The 20,613-nt window shown below is 44.2% G+C and overlaps 1 protein-coding gene across 1 annotated transcript in view; it reads right to left on the reverse strand.

Moving 5' to 3' along the window:
* Positions 1–17,022, reverse strand: part of LOC126470807 (uncharacterized) — a 495,505-nt gene extending 478,483 nt beyond the window's left edge. Inside the window, exons 1-3 of the mRNA XM_050098819.1 lie at positions 16,921–17,022; positions 16,650–16,685; positions 11,634–11,701 (exon numbers count right to left, since the gene is read on the reverse strand). Coding sequence (XP_049954776.1) covers positions 11,634–11,701; positions 16,650–16,685; positions 16,921–17,022 — 206 coding nt within the window. The remainder of the gene's footprint in view (positions 1–11,633; positions 11,702–16,649; positions 16,686–16,920) is intronic.
* Between the last annotated feature and the right edge of the window lie 3,591 nt (positions 17,023–20,613).

A 20,613-nucleotide genomic window follows, 5' to 3' on the forward strand; every position in this document is an offset into this window, starting at 1 on the left:
GTCGTGCTTCGGTAGCTCAGATGGTAGAGCACTTGCCCGCGAAAAGCAAAGGTCCCGAGTTCGAGTCTCGGTCGGGCACACAGTTTTAATCTGACAGGAAGTTTCATATCAGCGCGCACTCCGCTGCAGAGTGGAAATCTCATTCTGGAACTTCCTACATGTTTTTACACATATCTGAACATCTTCGTCGCTAAACAAAATTAGTTATCTGCACAGCTTTCTTCTTAGAGGGAAGAAGCAGAGAGCACCCTTACTGAAAATACTGAAATCGATGAGCAAAGGTACCCAACAGAAGAGAGAACTGTAGTAGGTTACTACAGAGAGGTACAGAAGTAGCAGTTGTCCAGAACTGAGATAGCTGTATACCGTTTGAGTACTGTCTGTTACCGAGCGAGGTGGCGCAGTGGCTAGCACACTGGACTCCCATTCGGGAGGACGATGGTTCAATCCCGCGTACGGCCATCCCGATTTAGGTTTTCCGTGATTTCCCTAAATCGCTCCAGGCAAATGCCGGGATGGTTCCTTTGAATGGGCTCAGCCGACTTGCTTCCCCGTCCTTCCATAATCCGATGAGCCCGATGACCTCGCTGTTTGGTCTCCTCCCCCAAACAATCCAATCCAATACTGTCTGTTCAAATGGTTCAAATGGATCTGAGTACTATGGGACTTAACATCGGAGGTCATCAGTCCCCTAGAACATAGAACTACTCAAACCTAACTAACCTAAGGACAGCACACACATCCATGCCCGAGGCAGGATTCGAACCTGCGACCGTAGCAGTCGCGCAGTTCCGGACTGAAACGCCTAGAACCGCTCGGCCACCGCGGCCGGCCATTACTGGCTGTCGTGACAGTGACGTAATAGTAAAAACAAAATTTGATAGCCTTAAAAGGGGAAGGTGCTATCTACTTTCAGTTAGAGTTTAAAGAAATGTGAAATAAATAAAGCATTGAGACCACCGGAGTATATTTTTTATGTGTAGCCCATTATTGTCACGGGCTGTACCAAACGTAAGTCGCTCTAGTATACAAACACTTCCCGCCAAGCCTAATGTTAATAACAGCATTCGCTACTAAAACTGCCTGTAATCCTAGCACAACACATCTATCTTTAAAGTTACTTTACTGTCATGTTCTCCGAAAGAGTATAATGTTTGAATTCGCATCAGTAGTTCCATGACATCACCACCGACACTTACTAACGGAGTTGTGGAATAACTGCTTCTCGGTTCCGAACCATTTAGTTAGTCAGTTCATTGTTTATTTATCCTTCTGGCATTAAAAATTTGAATGGTTTTGGTCGCTAGAAAATAAAATTACAACTTGCTGATTACCGGTTTCTGTTGACTAACAACAATCCTCACATCATGATTGCTAAAGAGTGTACGATATTGGTCATAGAACCATCGTTACTAAATGTATATTGTATCATGTTTACTTAGAAACCGGTACGTAAGTATCGTACAATGTTGGCCGCATCATCGTTAATTTGTGTATCTCATCAGTAGTATAAAGCTGATCATAGACTGACTGTTGACGTATAGAACCATAAAAATACTCAGAAGAAGACTCGGAAGGTTCCACAGATCATTTCAAAACTAGTATAAGTATAAATCGAAAACTCAAATATTGGGCTGCTGCACAAAAAAATGAGAACGAGTAATGTTTTGTGCTAGTTAACTGGGAAAAAGACTCACGTGCCTGTAGCGTGAGAATTTTAAGGCGAAGCAACGCATTGCCATGTAGGCTACAAGAAGGCAAGTGTTATCTTGGAGCATGACCAGAAATATAAGTTAAAAACTAATATTCCAGTACCAAAGCCTTAACGAAAGAGAAAATGTTGTGTACATAGTTCCGCGTAGTCAGCGCGTACACAACTTTCCCACTAGAGCGCGCCCCGCTAAGCACAACAGCGCAGGCGCAGCGCTCGTCCGTCTCCGCTCTACGAGATGGCGCTGCCGTAAAGACGGACCAAATTCTGCTTCCGCCGATCCGCGTATTAATATGTAACGCAGCTAATGAGATTGCTGCTAACGTAGAACCTTTTCTCCTCGCGGATCACACTCGCGCAGTTATACCTGAATGCACGAGGTATTATAACGAGTGTACAGACCTCCGATCAGTCAGTCTGCATCAGTCAGCACCAGTCTGCATCAGTCTGCATTAGTCTATAGTCAAGTTTCAGTCTGTGCCTAATAAGATTATCATTTTCCTGTACATAGCCATGAAGATAAATGAATAGACACTTTGTCAAGTATCAGAGATATGTGAGAATAAGATTCACGTACCAAGACCAAAGGAACTTCAGATTGTCAATAGTAAATAGCATCCAGAACCAAGTTAAGTAGTTTTTAGGCTAGTTATTATTTTAATAAATGTGTGTGAAAATTAATCAAGTTCTGTTTAAAGTTGGTCACCGCCAATCTGCTACTCTAAGCGTGCAAGTGGCATTTCTATCATCTGACCTAACGGCAGAAGATAAACACGCCCTGATAAGACCACGAGACATATTGCTGACACTCGCCTACTTCGTTAGAGCGACAAGTCAAATAATCTGATAGTGTGTGTACCGAAGGTCTTACAGTACGCACACCGCAGAATATTTCTGTCCATGCTGCCTGACAGCCAGGAGTGATGGTCTGGGGTGGCATTTCATTCCATATCAGGACTCCACTGGTTGTCATCCGCGGACACCCTTACAGTACAGCCGTACGTCGACGATATTCTACGCCCCGGTTTGTTGCCCTTCATGGCAAGCCATCCTAGTCTTACATTTCAGGAAGATAACGTCCGCCCGCAAGCCGTGAGGGTTTCTACTACTTGTCTTCCTGCATGTCAAACACTACCTTGGCCAGAAAGGTCGTCGGATCTCTCCCCAATTGAGAGTATTTGGAGCATTACTGGCAGGACCCTCCAACCAGCTCGGGATTTTGACGATCTAAAGCGCCAAGAATTGGGCACGATATTCCTCAGGAGGATGTCCAATAACTCTGTCAATCAGTGCCAAGCCTAATAACTGCTTGCATATTGGCCTGAAGGGGACCAACGCGTTATTGACTTGCTCAATTTGTGAGCCCCGTTCTCTTGAGTAAATCGCCCAATTTATCTGAAATTGTAATCATTTGTTTGTCTAAATGGTTCAAATGGCTCTAAGCACTATGGGACTTGACATCTGAGATCATCAGTCCCTTAGATCTAGAACTACTTAAACCTAACTAACCTAAGGACATCACATACATCCATGCCCGAGGCAGGATTCGAACCTGCGACCGTAGCAGCAGCGCGGTTCCGGACTGAAGTGCGTAGAACCACTCGGCCACAGCGGCCGGCTTTGTTTGTCTGCACATGTACATCATATCTACCGATTTACGTCCCAGTCTGATAATTGTCTCGTGTTGCGTCGTTTTTTTTTTTGTCTTGGAGTACATATTCGAGGAGTTGCTTGAAGTGGACGAAAATTGTTATCTGCGATGAGTGTGAACGTTACAGATACGTAAATTAGACGGAAATTATATCATTTCCTTATTATGTACGTGTTATTTCTATTTTATAATCAAAATCGTATGAATAAAAACTTTGGTTATTCTAGTAACAGAATTTTCAATTTTCCACCAAAATCCTCCTTTTTATCTTCCAGAGTAAATATCTTTTACTAAATAGTGCAGTAACATACTATTTCTTCTCGTAGTACTATATGTTGAAGAACTCTGTTAAATTTTTAGCCATTTATAAGAAAACATAAGAAAATTACGATTTTTTAAATAGTAATGTTTTTCAATTTTTCCGGTATTTGAATTTCTTATTGTATTTTTAGATTATATGAACCATACAACTTCTAAAATTAAGGTTTTAAGATTTTATAAAAAAATTTCAAGTAAAAGTATTTAACAGATTAATTGTTATAATAGATGTTGTCTCTGGTGTGCGATCCACCCCAGTGTATCAACGACGGCACTCCACAGAAGTGTTTCAAATAAGAGTTAATTGCCTTTAGGGATGCATATCTCTTTCGAGGGAGTCGTTCATCTTTGTTTTACAGTTATGAACAGCCTGATATTTCACTGTGGACGTTTTTATAACTGTAAACTGTTGATGGAAAGAGAAGAGCTACTCTGAGTAGCCAAAACATTATCACTACCACTCACCACGAGACTGAATGCCGCCTGTAGCGTTACGGGCAAGCGAGACGGTAACGAAAGTAGGCGGAATGGACTCATTCAGTCGTCGGTACAAGCCGCAACTGGGGAAATCCACTGACATAACTGAATTTCACACAGTGCTCCTGGGAACGACCATCTCGGAAAGGGTGATTTTTTTTCATTCGTTCGCTGCAGGGGGAAGGTTGGTAAATGGAGAGCCTATTGCTCTTTGATGCCTTATACTATTGTCATGTTATACTGTGGGCGACATATTTCATTTCTTCATTGGGTTGTTCTATTGATGTTCTGGGTACCTACTCTTTTGCTATCGTTTCTTGTAGCGTGGAACGTTTGATGCTGACTCTGTATTTGCACTAGTGCTGAGAGAAACCTTCTCAAAAGCTATTTTAGTTTTTAAAGTTACTTTCTTTATCTTGCGATTCAAAGCTGTTCGGCTATTCGCGTGCTACTGTCGTGATCATCTACGGAAAGAGGTTAAAGAACGCGAAACCACGAGTAGGTGACAAGGTGTTGTATGTTCGCGCCTCATCGAAGAACTTGAAGGGTTGTCCATTATGTAGAACAGCATAGGCGGCGATCTGTGGCCGATTTAACGGCAGAGAATAATGCTGGTGCAGGCAATATAGTTGGAGTGCACACCCTTTAGCACATTGTTGAACAGAGGGTTCCGCAGCAATTACGTCTACGTGTCCCCATGTTAACCCAACGACCTCATCAGTTACGACTACAGTGAGCATTGTATCATCGACATTGGACCATAGATCAGTACCCTCCAATATCGAGGATACAGTGCCTGATGATATCATAATTTAACAGGACGTTGGGTTAATATGGGATGATACAGGAGTCGTCTGCTGCAAAGCATCATGTTCGAAAATATGCTGTGAACGGTGTGTTCCATAACACTAGTTCCTACATTAGGATTGTACTCTGTCGGTAGATCTTCCATAGGTTGCCGCCTCTCCTGCCTGAACCTTGGCGCCTGGTCGGATTAATCATGTTTCTTGATACACCAAGTAGATGCTCGCGTACAGATACATCTCCATCCAGGCAGAAACTGCTCGAAAGGTGCATTGCACGGAGGACGGGTGCCTATGGGGACAGTATTATGCTGTTGGGGATGTTCACCTGGGATTCCATGGGGCCTGTGATAGTAATCGGATTCACCATGACAGCTGTGAACTTCGTGTACATTATTGCGAACCACCTTCATCCTTGAAGTTTGGCGTCTTCCCAGATTGCGATGACATCTTCCCCAGGATGTGGTGGCTTACAAAACACTCGTTCGACCTATACTTGAGTATTGCTCATCAGTGTGGGATCCGTACCAGATCGGTCTGACGGAGGAGATAGAGAAGATCCAAAGAAGAGCGGCGCGTTTCGTCACAGGGTTATTTGGTAACCGTGATAGCGTTACGGAGATGTTTAATAAACTCAAGTGGCAGACTCTGCAAGAGAGGCGCTCTGCATCGCGGTGTAGCTTGCTCGCCAGGTTTCGAGAGGGTGCGTTTCTGGATGAGGTATCGAATATATTGCTTCCCCCTACTTATACCTCCCGAGGAGATCACGAATGTAAAATTAGAGAGATTAGAGAGCGCACGGAGGCTTTCAGACAGTCGTTCTTCCCGCGAACCATACGCGACTGGAACAGGAAAGGGAGGTAATGACAGTGGCACGTAAAGTGCCCTCTGCCACACACCGTTGGGTGGCTTGCGGAGTATCAATGTAGATGTAGATGTAGATGTAGGATAACTGTCCGTGTCACAAGGCCAGAATAGTGGTACAGTGGTTTGAGGAATATCATAGAGGTATCTTGGCCACCATATTAGCCTGATCTGAATCCGGTGGAACACATTTGGGTCACTATAGGGCGCCAGCTCCGCGTTACAAACCATCAAACCGTAATTTATGGGATCTACGTGATCTGTTCCTAGAAATCCGGTGACACCTACATCTAGAAACTACCAAGTACCTGTCTAATCCGAGCTACGCATAACCACCGATGTGCTACGTTCCGAAGGTGGACAAAGCATGTGGTCATAGCGTCTGTGCTCACTAGTGTAAAACATAGAGTTGCTTGACCATCCAGATTATGGAGGCAGATCCGTGGCTTGCTTGATAAAACTTTAGTCAATTCTGGACACTTTCTCAAGCAGGGCTTCACAGACGGCGTAAGTAACGGAACAGTTGCAATGCCTTCCGATAAGAGTCGCAAACTTATTTTTCTTCATGCAGACATCTCGCAAGGTTTTCTCCCAAAACTGTCTCCTGTTTTTTACATCAAAGAAGACTGGATAATATCATGAAGAAGTAAATCTCCACGAACTTACTACGTGGTTCGACTCATTGAAGGATTTCATGTCCAAAACAATGTTCGTAAATTCGATAGTGCCAAATGGAAAACCGCCAACAATTGTTCCTGGTAGTGCTTCTTACTATTTTATGGTTAGTTTCGCCGAAGAGCCTGTCATGACAAAAATAAAGGAGGAGCATATGGTCGGTTTTAGCATAGGAATTGTGAATTTAGTGATATCTTAAAAACGTGAAGCTTATTGAACTAATATTAATCTATAAAGTATGCTTTCCCACATACGAACTCGATTAGCTGACAAAAGCCGAGTAGCTATACAGTCATTAAGCTACAATCTTACCACTGATATTTCGATACATTGGGATTGATGTAGGCTCAAATTCAAGGTTACACTGCCAATAACAATAAAAATGTGTTTCCTGCAAGGTAAGCACTAACGACGAAGCTCTTTGAAAAATCAGCATTGAAGACTGGAAGAAACTCTCGAAAACTGCGTGGAAGAATAAACATATTTTCGAAAATTCTCTGGGGAAACTGATAAATTCATTAAATAACGGCCACAACAGTGACACTCCAAGGTCTTTTGATAGTGATTATGCGTTAATAAATTCAGCTGAGTGTTGGGAGATCACTGTTTACTATGTTAAATTGCTACTTCTGTGCCACAGCTCCGCCTCTGCCAACAGAAAAAAAAAAATCTGTGACTGACTTAGCAGGGGACGTCATAGCAGAATGAGAAGAAGCGACACTACAGGGGCTGGTTAGACGTTTCTGCGTAAGACACTGTGAGTAGATTATGGTGAAACCCCAGAAACTTCTCTTGAAAGGCGAACTTGTTACACTGACATGGCACAAACAGGGTAGTGAACTGCTGACAGAAAGGAAACGCTGGGGCGGTGCTATCATGGTTGCCAAACGGCCATGTCTTGTGCCTCTGTTCTATTGTGAATTAGGAGAGAGAAGTGCACAATTTCAGAAGAAATATCGAATTTAGTTCGCATATGTACTGCCCATTTTAGATAGGCCGTATTACTCACTACCAGCAGCCAGCAACGATGGGAGGTCTGCGCCACTCTATGTCTAGAAAAGGATTGACAAGCTACCACCAACTGATGCTGCTGCTCTACTGCAGGTCTGGTGTCCACACTAAGTTCAAATGTTGATCACTTGGCGCCTTTCAATAAACGTAAAATCGCTAGCTTCAGCGATATTAGATTTTCAGGTTAAACCAAAACTGTTCTGAGAGATTACATGAATTTTGTGCCACGTAGTTGGAATGTACTGTGTGAGCCTAGGGTTGGGTTTCATGCACAAACATCAGGAAAAATTGATCTTTGTTAGCCAATGTGAGAAGTCAGTACAGCTTTGTACCAGGTGGGGAAGTTGTTGTCAGTGACATACTGCCACAAGGGTCATCCCTTGCGGAGGATGAACCAATTAAACTGTGTGCAAAGAAACTTCCTGGCACATTAAAACTGTGTGCCGGACCGAGACTCGAACTCGGGACCTTTGCCTTCCGCGGGAAAGTGCTCTATCAACTGAGCTACCCAAGCACGACTCACGCCCCGTCCTCACAGCTTTACTTCTGCCAGTATCTCGTCTCCTACCTTCCAAACTTAACAGAAGCTCTCCTGCGAACCTTGCAGAAATAGCATCCTTTCTTTCAGGAGTGCTAGTTCTGCAAGGTTCGCAGGAGAGCTTCTGTAAAGTTTGGAACGTAGGAGACGAGATACTGGCAGAAGTAAAGCTGTGAGGAGGGGGCGTGAGTCGAGCTTTGGTAGCTCAGTTGCTAGAGCACTTGCCCGCGAAAGGTAAAGGTCCCGAGTTCGAGTCTCGGTCTGGCACACAGTTTTAATCTGCCAGGAAGTTTTATATCAGCGTACACACCGCTGCACAGTGAAAATCTCATTCTGGAAACATCCTCCAGGCTTTGGCTAAACCATGTCTCCGCAATATCCTTTCTTTCAGGAGTGCTGGTTCTGCAAGGTTCGCAGGAGAGCTTCTGTAAAGTTTGCAAGGTAGGAGACGTGATACTGACACAAGTACAGCTGTGAGGACGGGGCGTGAGTCGTGCTTGGGTAGCTCAGTTGCTAGAGCACTTGCCCGCGAAAGGCAAAGGTCCCGAGTTCGAGTCTCGGTCCGGCACACAGTTTTAATCTGCCAGGAAGTTTCATATCAGCGCACACTCCACTGCAGAGTGAAAATCTCATTGTGTGCGAAGACATTAAGAGTTGAATCGCTTGATAAAGTGCCACAAGGCACTGTGAAATTACTTTCCGGGAATATGAGAATGGACCTATCTGTGAACTTATTGTATGTGGTGGAACCACTAGACGAGAATGAAGAATGAAATGCAGCGCGATGATTCATGTGCAGAGGGTTGTACATATCAAGGAAGTGGATGGTGAGTGAGTGATTCCAGCTGGTGTACATAATTTTGATGTCAGTGATGTAAGTTTGATAAAAGGATTTAGACCTTCTAGATGAGGATGATCTAGACATTTCAAGTGTGTCTAGCCGTAAGAAAATCGCCGGTACAACTGCATTACTTTCAAAAGGGGAGCATCTGAAAGGACCAGAGTGGGTAACCTTGCAAAAGCTCTTGTAAGAACTCCTACTTAATAGTCGTTGTCTATTGCAAACAACCCCAATAACATGGCACAGAATTCTGATAGGTGATAAATTACGTAGTGTCAGAAACCACATAGGTTACCCCATAGTTTATGAACAATAATGGAAGAATGAGTTTACCAGCAACTGAACGATGGCTTAATTGATAAGAATAATAGTCCCTGGGGAGCACTGATTGTTGCATTATCAAAAATTCATCAGACAGTGAAAAGAAATATAAATTCGGTTGTGATTATCACTATTTGAATAATAGAACGATTATGGATGCATATGTTTTACCGAACATTATGGAGAACCTGGGTAACTTGGGACAGTTTACAATTTCCACAATAGACCAGAAAAGTGGTTCCATCAATTTGAAGTAGTGCCAGAGGATCGACCAAAGACAGCATTTATAGTTCCTTGGGATCATTACAAGTATCAATGAATGCCATTTGGTTTAAAAAATGCACCAGCCACTTTTCAACTCGTGCTTGATGGAGTGCTTAGGTTCAAATGGCTCTGAGCACTATGGGACTCAACATCTTAGGTCATAAGTCCCCTAGAACTTAGAACTACTTAAACCTAACTAACCTAAGGACATCACACACACCCATGCCCGAGGCAGGATTCGAACCTGCGACCGTAGCAGCCTCGCGGTTCCGGACTGCAGCGCCAGAACCGCACGGCCACCGTGGCCGGCCGGAGTGCTTAGGGATTTGAAGCTGAGACACTGCAAGGTGTACCTGGATGATATTATCATATTGCAAAAGATATGGAGGAACATGTACAATGATTAAAAGAAGTCTTCAAGGGATTATGCTCCACACGTTCTGACCTTAAGCATCAATAGGATAAGTGAATTATTCAGGACATGTGATGTGTTAGAATGGAGTAATTATTGTTCCATGACTGATATGCTCAATGTGAAGTTTCCCAGTACCACTGACGAATAGAGAGTAACAATTATTCTTAGATTTAGCTAATTACCATACGAAGTGTTTATTGTGATTTACAGATATTGTAAAACCACTCACACATTTTTTGAAGAAGGGTGTCAAGTTCCAGTGAACAGCAAAATGTCAAGCTGAATTTGAAAAACTGAGGGAAGCATTAACACATTTCTCAGTGTTGGTCTTCCTGGATTATGAAAGTAAATTTATTTTATTGTATGATGCAAAAAACCATGCAGCGGTTTGTGTTATTAGCAAGAAGCGTAAGATAGGAGCATACAATTGTTTAGCTACACAGCAATTGAACAAGGCTGAGAAAAATTACCACTCAGAAGGACATGCTGAACTCGATTTACAGTAAGACATACTTCTGATGTTATCTGTATTGTAAGAATTTAAGGTATTGATAGAACACGAGGCATTAAAATGGTTGTTAGGTTTAAAGGATTCATTGTGTAGATTTACGTGGTCGCCATTAAAACTGAGTTTGAATGAAAAGTGATTCGCAAAGTGGATGAGAAACATAGTAATGTGAGTGGGTTTAGTAGGAAGACTAGTGTAATATAGAATGAGATTTTCACTCTGTAGCGGAGTGTGCGCTGATATGAAACTTGCTAGCAGTTTAAAACTGTGTGCCGGACCGAGACTCGGACTCGGGACCTTTGCCTTTCGCGGACAAGTGCTCTATCATCTGAGCTACCCAAGCATGACTCACGCCCCGTCCTTACAGCATTACTTCTGCTAGTAGCTCGTCTCCTACCTTCCAAACTTTACAGAAGATCTCCTGCGAACCTTGCAGAACTCTGTGCTGTGAGGACGGGGCGTGAGTCGTGCTTGGGTAGCTCAGATGATAGAGCACTTGCCCGCGAGAGGCAAAGGCCCCGAGTTCGGGTCTCGGTCCGGCACACAGTTTTAATCTGCCAGGAAGTTTCATATCAGCGCACACTCTACTGCAGAGTGAAAATCTCTTTCTGGAAACATCCCCTAGGCTGTGACTAAGCCATGTCTTCGCGGTATCCTTTCTTTCAGGAGAGCTAGTTCTGCAAGGTTCGCCGGAAAGCTTCTGTAAAGTTAGGAAAGTAGGAGACGAGCTACTTGCAGAAGTAATGCTGTGAGGACGGGGCGTGAGTCGTGCTTGGGTAGCTCAGATGATAGAGCACTTGCCCACGAAAGGCAAAGGTCCCGAGTTCGAGTCTCGGTCCGGCACACAGTTTTAATCTGCCAGGAAGTTTGGTGTAACATCATTTGCGAAATATAATTTTGGGTGTTCATTGTGTGTGGATACGTGCATTGGAAGTGTAGGGATCATGGGAAAAATTGCTAATGGGGCTACGTATTGTTCATATAGCTTCTGTTTTTTGCTTCGATTACTGTTTTGATAACGTGAAGAGTTGGAGGTTTATTCATTTTCGTTTGGTATGTTAGCAATATACATTATGTGAAGACTATTTTTGTAATTCTTCCGTAAGGAGTAGGGAGAGATATTGCAGCTTCCCTTTCTCAAGGTAGCGTTACCGCCAAGGACGATCATGATGTGTATCCTGATGCCAGCGCCGCACCTCTCAAGTGAGGAGGGGATAGACACATCCCAAGATCAACGACTGGAAGGAGAAGTAATGGGGCTGAATGCTGTGGGTGGACAGTTGCGCTTTACTCTCGAAAGATTCCTAGCTGGTCTATGAAGACCCAGAAGGAACTAACACAAAAAAAGCACGGTCCGAATAGACCTTGGAGGCCCATTGGTACTGACCGGCTGTCGTGTTATACTCAGCCCTTAGGCCTCACCTAATGTGGATAGAGAGGGGCATATGGTCAGAACACCACTCTCCCAGCCGTTGTCAGTTTTCGTGACCTGTATCGCTACTTCTCAATCAAGTAACTCCTCAATTGGCCTCACAAGGGTTGAGAGCACGCCGCTAGCCAGCAGCACTCGGCAGACCCCGACGGTGGCCCAGCCAAGTGCTAGCCAAGCCAGACAGTGCTTAACTTTGGTGATCTGACGGGAACTGGTGTACCCACTGTGGCAAGGTTGTTGGCAGAAGGAATTACCGGCCAAGGTAAAGTTCATTGCCACACTGACCAAGTAAAATCTCTCATTACCTAATCACGTTGCAATGGTGGAAATTAACAGCAACCATGTTCGATTATATTTGCTGATCCCATTCCAGTAACAGGAACCAACTTACGGTACAGATGCTTTAAAGTCCATCACTACACTGTAGACTGAGAGGCCTTGGGGAAACATGCAGAAGTAAATACGGAGGAAGTAATGTCAGTTTCCGATTAAATAAAGAAAGACCTTGTTGACGAATGAACTCCATTGTTGTCGCAGAGGGTGAGTCATGAAATGCCCAACACAAGTGATCCTGACCAATGCAGAAGCATCTGAGGTATAATTATTTCTTGGTAAAGCTGGAACAGAAGGACGCCCATGGGATATTTATAGCACAGCAACCTTATTTTCAAAAGGTCAGGCGTACATTGGATATATTGCATGTCTTAACCTTAAGTGCTTGTTGAAAATTGTTATCAGCAAGGTAGACCTGTCTATGCAATACGACCAGAGTTGGAAGGCAGCCGTTTCCTAATTAACGGCACAACTTGTGACATCTCAGGACCAACTTTTCATCTTCCGGCTACCATGATTTGGGCCACCATGGTGAATGTGACACAACCTTTGTTGCACTGGCCGATAAATCACAGAAAGTAGTCCCATATTAGAATGAAACCTATCTCAGTGGCTTCTTGGAAACCGACCTTCTCCATTCTCTGAACAAGCTAATAGCAACTCAACAGGGACACAATACTATCGATGATATGCTCCAGCAGCAATACCGTGGTTATCGATGCTTCAGAGACATAGTGATGAGTGTCTCAATTTCAGGTACCATCGTGGTTCTGACTCTGCTTTGTGCACCCTGCATATATTTTAGGCGGAAAATCGCTAATCCACCAGAGGTCACAGTGTCTCTGTTATCAGTTGACTGAATCAACCTTAGAAAATAATGATTAGATAAGTAAGTAGACAATGAATCTAGTGGTCACGATGGATTAGTATACGGAGAATGCCGACTGGTCTGGCCGAGCAGTTCTAGGCGCTTCAGTCTGGAACCGCGCGACCGCTACGGTCGCAGGTTCGAATCCTGCCTCGAGCATGGATGTGTGTGATGTCCTTAGGTTAGTTAGGTTTAATTAGTTCTAAGTTCTATGGGACTGATGACCTCAGAAGTTAAGTCCCATAGTGCTCAGAACCATTTGAAGTATAAGGAGAATCGAAATGTACTTATCTATATCTATACAAATAATAAAACGGTAAAACAGCAGTGTCTGACTGATTGTCTGTTTGAACACGATAATCGCTAATACCAATAGACAAATTGTTATGCGGTTATCGCAGATAACCTGAGAGTAGCTTAGCGCAACGTATAGTCTTTATTTTATCAAAATCAGACAACAGGAGAGAAGGGTACCGTGAATTAAAGGTTTATCTAAGACTGTCGTGTCTGTCTGCTTGTCTGATTGTATCAACATGTTAATCTCCAAAACTATGAAACACATTTTCATAGGGTTTTCACAGGTAACTTGTGCGTAGCTTGGGACAACATACTGGCGCTTTATTCCGTCAAAATCAGAACACGAAAAAAACATGTCGTAAGTTAAAGTTTTATCTAAAATCGGCTGCTCAGATTAGTAATTGTGATGTTTAATCATCATCGCGTGATACACCGAAGTACCAACAGTGGGCGCTGTTAGATTTTTTATTATTTTTATTTTTAACTCAGTGAAAGGTGTGTTTTCGGAAGTTTACGTCAGTAACAGCAGTAAGTACTACAGTCTTATCTTTACGAATACACACTAACAGTCAGTTTACTTGTTTAGGCTACATATATTTACTTATTTCGCTTTGTGTATTAAAAACTTAACGTCATTGCTTTTCTTATTCTGACAGATTTTATTTATATTCTTTGCTAGTAGAAACGAATTTATTAAATTTGTCTTGTGATTGGGTGTCTACACATTACGTTAAGATTTAGTTCTATTTAGGAATACAAATTCCTAGAAAGCAGTCGATTCCTTCTGAATGCAACAAAACAGCCAAAAGACGGAAGACTATGGGGTCTCAGGGATTCAGTGAGGATCACGAGGCGAGAATTTCTGCAGTCGAGAACATCGTACTTTAACTCGCTCTCTGGAAACTCCTTCCGAAAGCCAGGCGCGATGTAACTCTAATCGAGAGCGCCTTGCATTATGTGGCCCCTCAGAAGCCTTCACTCACAGAGTCTTAACGTTACTTATCTCCAACGTAACGTCATAGATGCGGAAATTTTGACGGAAAGTGGCGCAGACGAGCGAAATTTTTACACTCCGAATCCCACTTATTCCTAATAAATTTACTATTTCGATTTAAACATGTACAATTCCCAGTGAGCTTATGTTATGCCATGACAATAAACAAAGCCGGACATTGCGTGTTGCGGGAGTAGACCTTAGCGTCAGTTGCTTCTCTCACGGCGAGCTCTACGCGACTCTATCGCGTGTTAGTGAAGCAAAGAAGCTCTGCGTTCATATCCCCAATCATACCAGTTCAAACATTGTAAATAAAGAAGCCTTATAAGTGAAAAATAAATTCCATACGTACAAAGTCTCGGGCACATCTATAAATAAATACATGTGAAATGTCGGTACTCTCAGCCAGTTGTAGATACATATCAAGCCATGACATGTGTTGCTGAGACGTTTTCCCGAGATGTATACGGTCTAAGATCCAGTGGACTGGATGTTCTGGAGGGGGGAGGTACGTTACGCCACAGGTCCGCCTCTGCCAGCAAAAAAATCCCGTGACCGACGTAGCAGAGGGCGTCAAAGCAAACCGACGCAAGAGAGCATAGTACAGGGGTCGGTTGGTTGTTTTTGCGTGAGATGCCGTGAGTGGTTGATGCTGACCCTACAGAAACTGCTCCTGAAAGGCGAACTTACTACCCCCGCAGGGCACGAACAGGATTGTGAAACTACTAACACATTGGAAAAGCTGGGGCACTGATGTGACGGTTGCTCCGTGGCCACGCCTTGCGCTTTGCTTCTGTTGTGATTTACGAGAGAGACGTGTAATCGTTTCAGAACCAAAAGCTGAACAAGCTCTCGTACAAACTGCCAATTTCAGACAGGCAATATCAGTCGCAGGAAGGAGCCAGCTATGGTGGGAAATCTACTCTAGTCTACGATCAGAAATGTGTTGACTGGCTGCCACCACCCTATGCTGTCTCCACTAATTGCCTGTCTGCTGTCCATGGTAAGTCTGAAAGTTGCTGATTCTGCGTCTTCCAACTGGGAGGCCACCTGACGGACTGACGGATAACTTACACTCGAAAAAAAAAATATCAGAAGATGTGTTGTAGATATACAGACAAACAAATGATTACAATTTTAGAAATAATTAATTATTTATTCAAGAGAAAGAGCTTCACAAACTGAACAAGTCAACAACGCGATGGTCAAACCCTGGCCCTTATGCAAGCAGTTATTCGGCTTGGCACTGATTGACAAAGTTTCTGGATGTCCTCCTGAGGGATATTTTGCCAAATTCTGTCCAACAAAAATCCGGAGCTGATTGGAAGATACCGCCCTTAATGCTCCAAACATTTTCAATTAGGGGGAGATCTGGTGACCATGGTGACCAAGATAGTGTTGCTTGTCAGCACGAAGACAACCAGTAAAAACTCTCGCCGTGGGTGGTTGGGCATTATCTTACTGAAATGTAAGCGCAGGATAGGTTGCCATGATGGACAACAAAACGGGGTGTAGAATACCGTCGATGGACCGCTGTGTTGTAAGGATGTCGTGGATGACAACCAAAGGGATCCTGCTATGAAAAGAAACGCCACCCGAGACCATCACTCCTGATTGTTAGGTCGTATGGCGGGCGACAGTCAGGTTGGTAGTCCAACACTGTCTGTGGCGCCTCCAGACGTGTCTTCGGCCTTGATTCTCATTGACTGCAGTGGTGTTGTCTCCATCGATGAGTGCAGCTTCGAACTGACCCCCAATGACCAGCGAAGACGTGTCTGGAGACGCCGCAGACAGTGGTATGATACCAGCCTGACGGTCGACCGCCATACGAACCGACAACCAAAGCGATGATCTGGGGAGCCATTTCCATTCATAGCAAGACCCTTTTAGCTGTCATCCGCGGCTCCCTTACAACACGGTGGTATGTCGACGATATTTTACGTCCCGTTTTGTTGCCCCACATGGCAAGCTATCCTAGGCTTACATTTCTTCAAGATAATGCCCACCTGCATGTGGCGAGAAATTCTACTCTTGTCTATGCGCTAGTCAGACCCTACTTTGGCCGCCAAGGTCGCCAGATCTCTCCCTAATTCGGAATGTTTGGAGCATTATGGGCAGGGCGAAATCATCTCGGGATTTTGACAATCTAACACGTCGTTGGACAGAGTATGACATCATATCCTTCAGGGGGACATCCAACAACTTTATCAATCAACGCCAAGCAAAGGGCCAGGGTCTACTATCACGTTATTGACTTGTTCAATTTCTGAAGCTCTTTCTCTTGAATAAATCACCCAATTTCTCTGCAATTGTAATCATTTGTTTGACTGTAAATGTAGTCACATCTATTGCTTTCCGTTCCATCTGAGTAATTAACTCGTGGTGTTTCGGTTTTTATTTTTATTTTTTTAGAGGATATATGCGAGAAATTGCATAAAGTTGACGGGAATTGTTATCTGCGATGAATGTGAACGAGTATAACCAACCATTCGCCACCATCCTTAGGGCCCCATGGTTGATGCATGGACCCCTAGCTGCAAACTCTGTTGCTGTTAGTTACCATCTGTGGAGGCACACGTCACTGCTATGAGCCACCGACATCCACGCTGGGGTCCACATACAGACTCCGCACGCTGTGGTGGTCCCTAAACTGAGCTATGTATTCTTCCCCATCGACACGGCTCCACTCCGGCTGCCACATATCACTCTTATTTGGGTCCTGAGATAGCGCCACACCGCTGGAGAGATAACCACGTAGCCTCGCCTGGCCGTGACAAAAGGCCGCTTGCTGATCCCGGCGTGCTTCACAGACCAAGCCTTTCCTGCGCCTTGGGGTAGTGAATCGCCACCTAGCACAACCATTGGTGTACTTTGGCATAGAGTAAAAGATTATAAGAAAATGCTGTTCTCATGATGGGAGGTCGGCCATCCACTTGGTACCTACCCACTACACCGCTGCGACGACACCTAGGGGGGTTCATTCCACGCCTTCGTGATCACTTGTCTCCCTGCTCCAACAACCCACTGCGGAAGCGATTCACCAGCCACCGTTCGACTCCGGACGCCCACTACGCCCCTTGATGCTTTTTCTTTTGAGAGCTCACAAATGTATTTTGCGAAACGCAAATCTCTTAGCGCTTTGCAACTTTCGTGAATGTGTCAGCCGACGAAATTCTAATAAATTGAGTTCCTGACCTCAAGCGTTATTGAAACAGAAGCTACCGTCCCTCATTATTAGGTTTTCTGATATCTTTATTTCGACAGACTTCTTAATTACTCCTACCAAAAACTTGGTGATTGCGCCACGATACTGGTCTCGTAGTACTTCGTATAAATGATTGGCAGTGCTCGGAGATAGCTGATTTGCTTGATTGTTTTAATCGTATATGTTGCAAATGTTTCCTCCATCCCTCCTCGACTGTCCTGATAGTCTGCTCCACGTAAGCCATGCCATGGAAAGCGATACTCACCCAGCTATTAGAGACCTAGATCATCTTTAACATTATAAAGAACACGTTATATCGTAAATCAACGGGGTGAAATACACTAGACGCTATGTTTCCATAGGGGTCTACTGATCTTTCCGGATATTTGGCCAGCGTAAAAGTAGATAGACGATTTTTGGCTTCTCTTCCTCGCTCTTAGTTTCACTCTCTTTGTCAGGATCATGAAATGAAATACGATGAGACCAGTACGGTGGTGCCAACGACGAATGCATATTACAGTATAATTAAGGAGTCAGAAAGCCTCATATAAACAGGGAAAGTGGTTTCATTTTAAGTAATACTTGGTTTCCAACACACAATTTATTAAAATCTCCTCGGGCATCACATGCAACAACGTTGGAAAACGCTGAGAGAATTCGTGTCTCACGGAATGTCAGTGCGAGCTCTGGAAAACAAAAGAGTATGAAAGGGCGTTGGGAGTCGAACTCGGCTATAAATAGCGTCGTCAGACCAACAAAAGTTCCCGATCTGGTTCGAGTAGAGCCAGCAAGTATTCAGAAGCGCAAAACTCTCAATACCTGAAGAAGACGGCTGGGTCGGACATCGAAACATTGTTCATAAAATTGATACTACATCTCGGCAGAACACCCGGAAGCACACTGTTAATCAAGCGCGCCGAGAAAACTTGACACATAACAGTCTACGAGGATGTACTGATAAGTAATGCGTCAGAATTTATTATTTGAAAACTTTTAAATCTTTTTAAATAAAACAAGCCTACGTAACATTCTACACTACTGACCATTAAAACTGCTACACCACGAAGATGACGTGCTACAGACGCGAAATTTAACCGACAGGAAGAAGATGCTGTGATACACAAATGATTAGCTTTTCAGAGTATTCACACAAAGTTGGCGCCGGTGGCGACACCTACAACGTGCCGACACGAGGAAAGTTTCCAACCGATTTCTCATACACAAACAGCAGTTGACCGGCGTTGCCTGGTGAAACGTTGTTGTGATGCCTCGTGTAAGGAGGAGAAATGCGTACCATCACGTTTACGACTTTGATAAAGGTCGGATTGTAGCCTATCGCGATTGCGGTTTATCGTATCGCGACATTGCTACTCGCGTTGGTCGAGATCCAATGACTGTTAGCAGAATATGGAATCGGTGGTTTCAGGAGGGTAATACGGAACGCCGTGCTCGATCCCAGAGGCCTCGTATCACTAGCAGTCGAGATGACAGGCATCTTATCCGCATGGCTGTAACGGATCGTGCAGCCACGTCTCGATCCCTGAGTCAACAGATGAGGACGTTTGAAAGACAACAACCATCTGCACGAACAGTTCGACGACGTTTGCAGCGGCATGGACTATCAGTTCGGAGACTATGGCTGCGGTTACCCTTGACGCTGCATCACAGACAGGAGCGCCTGCGATGGTGTACTCAACGACGAACCTGGGTGCACGAATGGCAAAACGTCATTTTTTCGGATGAATCCAGGTTCTGTTTACAGCATCATGATGGTCGCGTCCGTGTTTGGCGACATCGTGGTGAACGCACATTGGAAGTGTGTGTTCGTCATCGCCATACTGGTGTATCACCCGGCGTGATGGTATGGGTCTGCCATTGGTTACACGTCTCGGTCACCTCTTGTTCGCATGGCTCTACCCTTCATTAGGTCCCTGCGAAACCCTATATTTCAGCAGGCCGGCCGAAGTGGCCGTGCGGTTCTAGGCGCTGCAGTCTGGATCCGCGTGACCGCTACGGTCGCAGGTTCGAATCCTGCCTCTGGCATGGATGTGTGTGATGTCCTTAGGTTAGTTAGGTTTAACTAGTTCTAAGTTCTAGGGGACTAATGACCTCAGAAGTTGAGTCCCGTAGTGCTCAGAGCCATTTGAACCATTTTTTTCAGCAGGATAATGCGCGACCGCATGTTGCAGGTCCTGTACGGGCCTTTTTGCATACAGAAAATGTTCGACTGCTGCCCTGGCCAGCACATTCTCCAGATCTCTCACATATTGAAAACGTTTGGTCAATGGTGGCCGAGCAACTGGCTCATCACAATACGCCAGTCACTACTCTTAATGAACTGTGGTATCGCGTTGAAGATGCATGGGCAGCTGTACCTGTACACGCCATCCAAGCTCTGTTTGACTCAATGCCCAGGCGTATCAAGGCCGTTATTACGGCCAGAGGTGGTTGTTCTGGGTACTGATTTATCAGTATCTATGCACCCAAATTGCGTGAAAATGTAATGACATGTCAGTTCTAGTATAATGTATCTGTCCAACGAATACCCGTTTATCATCTGCATTTATTCTTTGTATAGAAGTTTTAATGGCCAGTAGTGTAAATCTTTATGTTCATGTCTACATATTTATTTCTGAACATAGTAACCCTGCCGACGAACACATTTCTTCCATGAGAGAGTAGTTTGTTGATACCATCACTGTGGGATGTTCGACTTTTTTGACGCAGCCACTATCTCCTCTGCTTGTATCGCTTCATTGCTATCAAACTGAAGTCCTCCAAGGTGCTCTTTAAGTTGTGAAATCAGATGAAAATCGGATGTGGCCAAGTCGGGACTGTATGGGGGGCGATCGATGACAGTGAAGCCAAGGAGTCAGATTGTTGCAAATGCTGCAGCGCACTGTGACCGACACTGTTACGTTGCACATTGCTATGTTACACTGTACAGTTCGGAGTCCTCTAGCGGCAGAAGGTTGAAAATATGTAGACATGAAGAATGACGATGTAGAATGTTAATAAAGTATGTTTTATTTTAAAAATATTGGAATTTTCAGATATAAAATTTGGAAGCATTGCTTTCCAGCGCGC

This window comes from Schistocerca serialis, chromosome 3 (genome assembly GCF_023864345.2).
Source record: "Schistocerca serialis cubense isolate TAMUIC-IGC-003099 chromosome 3, iqSchSeri2.2, whole genome shotgun sequence".
In the NCBI taxonomy this organism is placed as follows: domain Eukaryota; kingdom Metazoa; phylum Arthropoda; class Insecta; order Orthoptera; family Acrididae; genus Schistocerca; species Schistocerca serialis.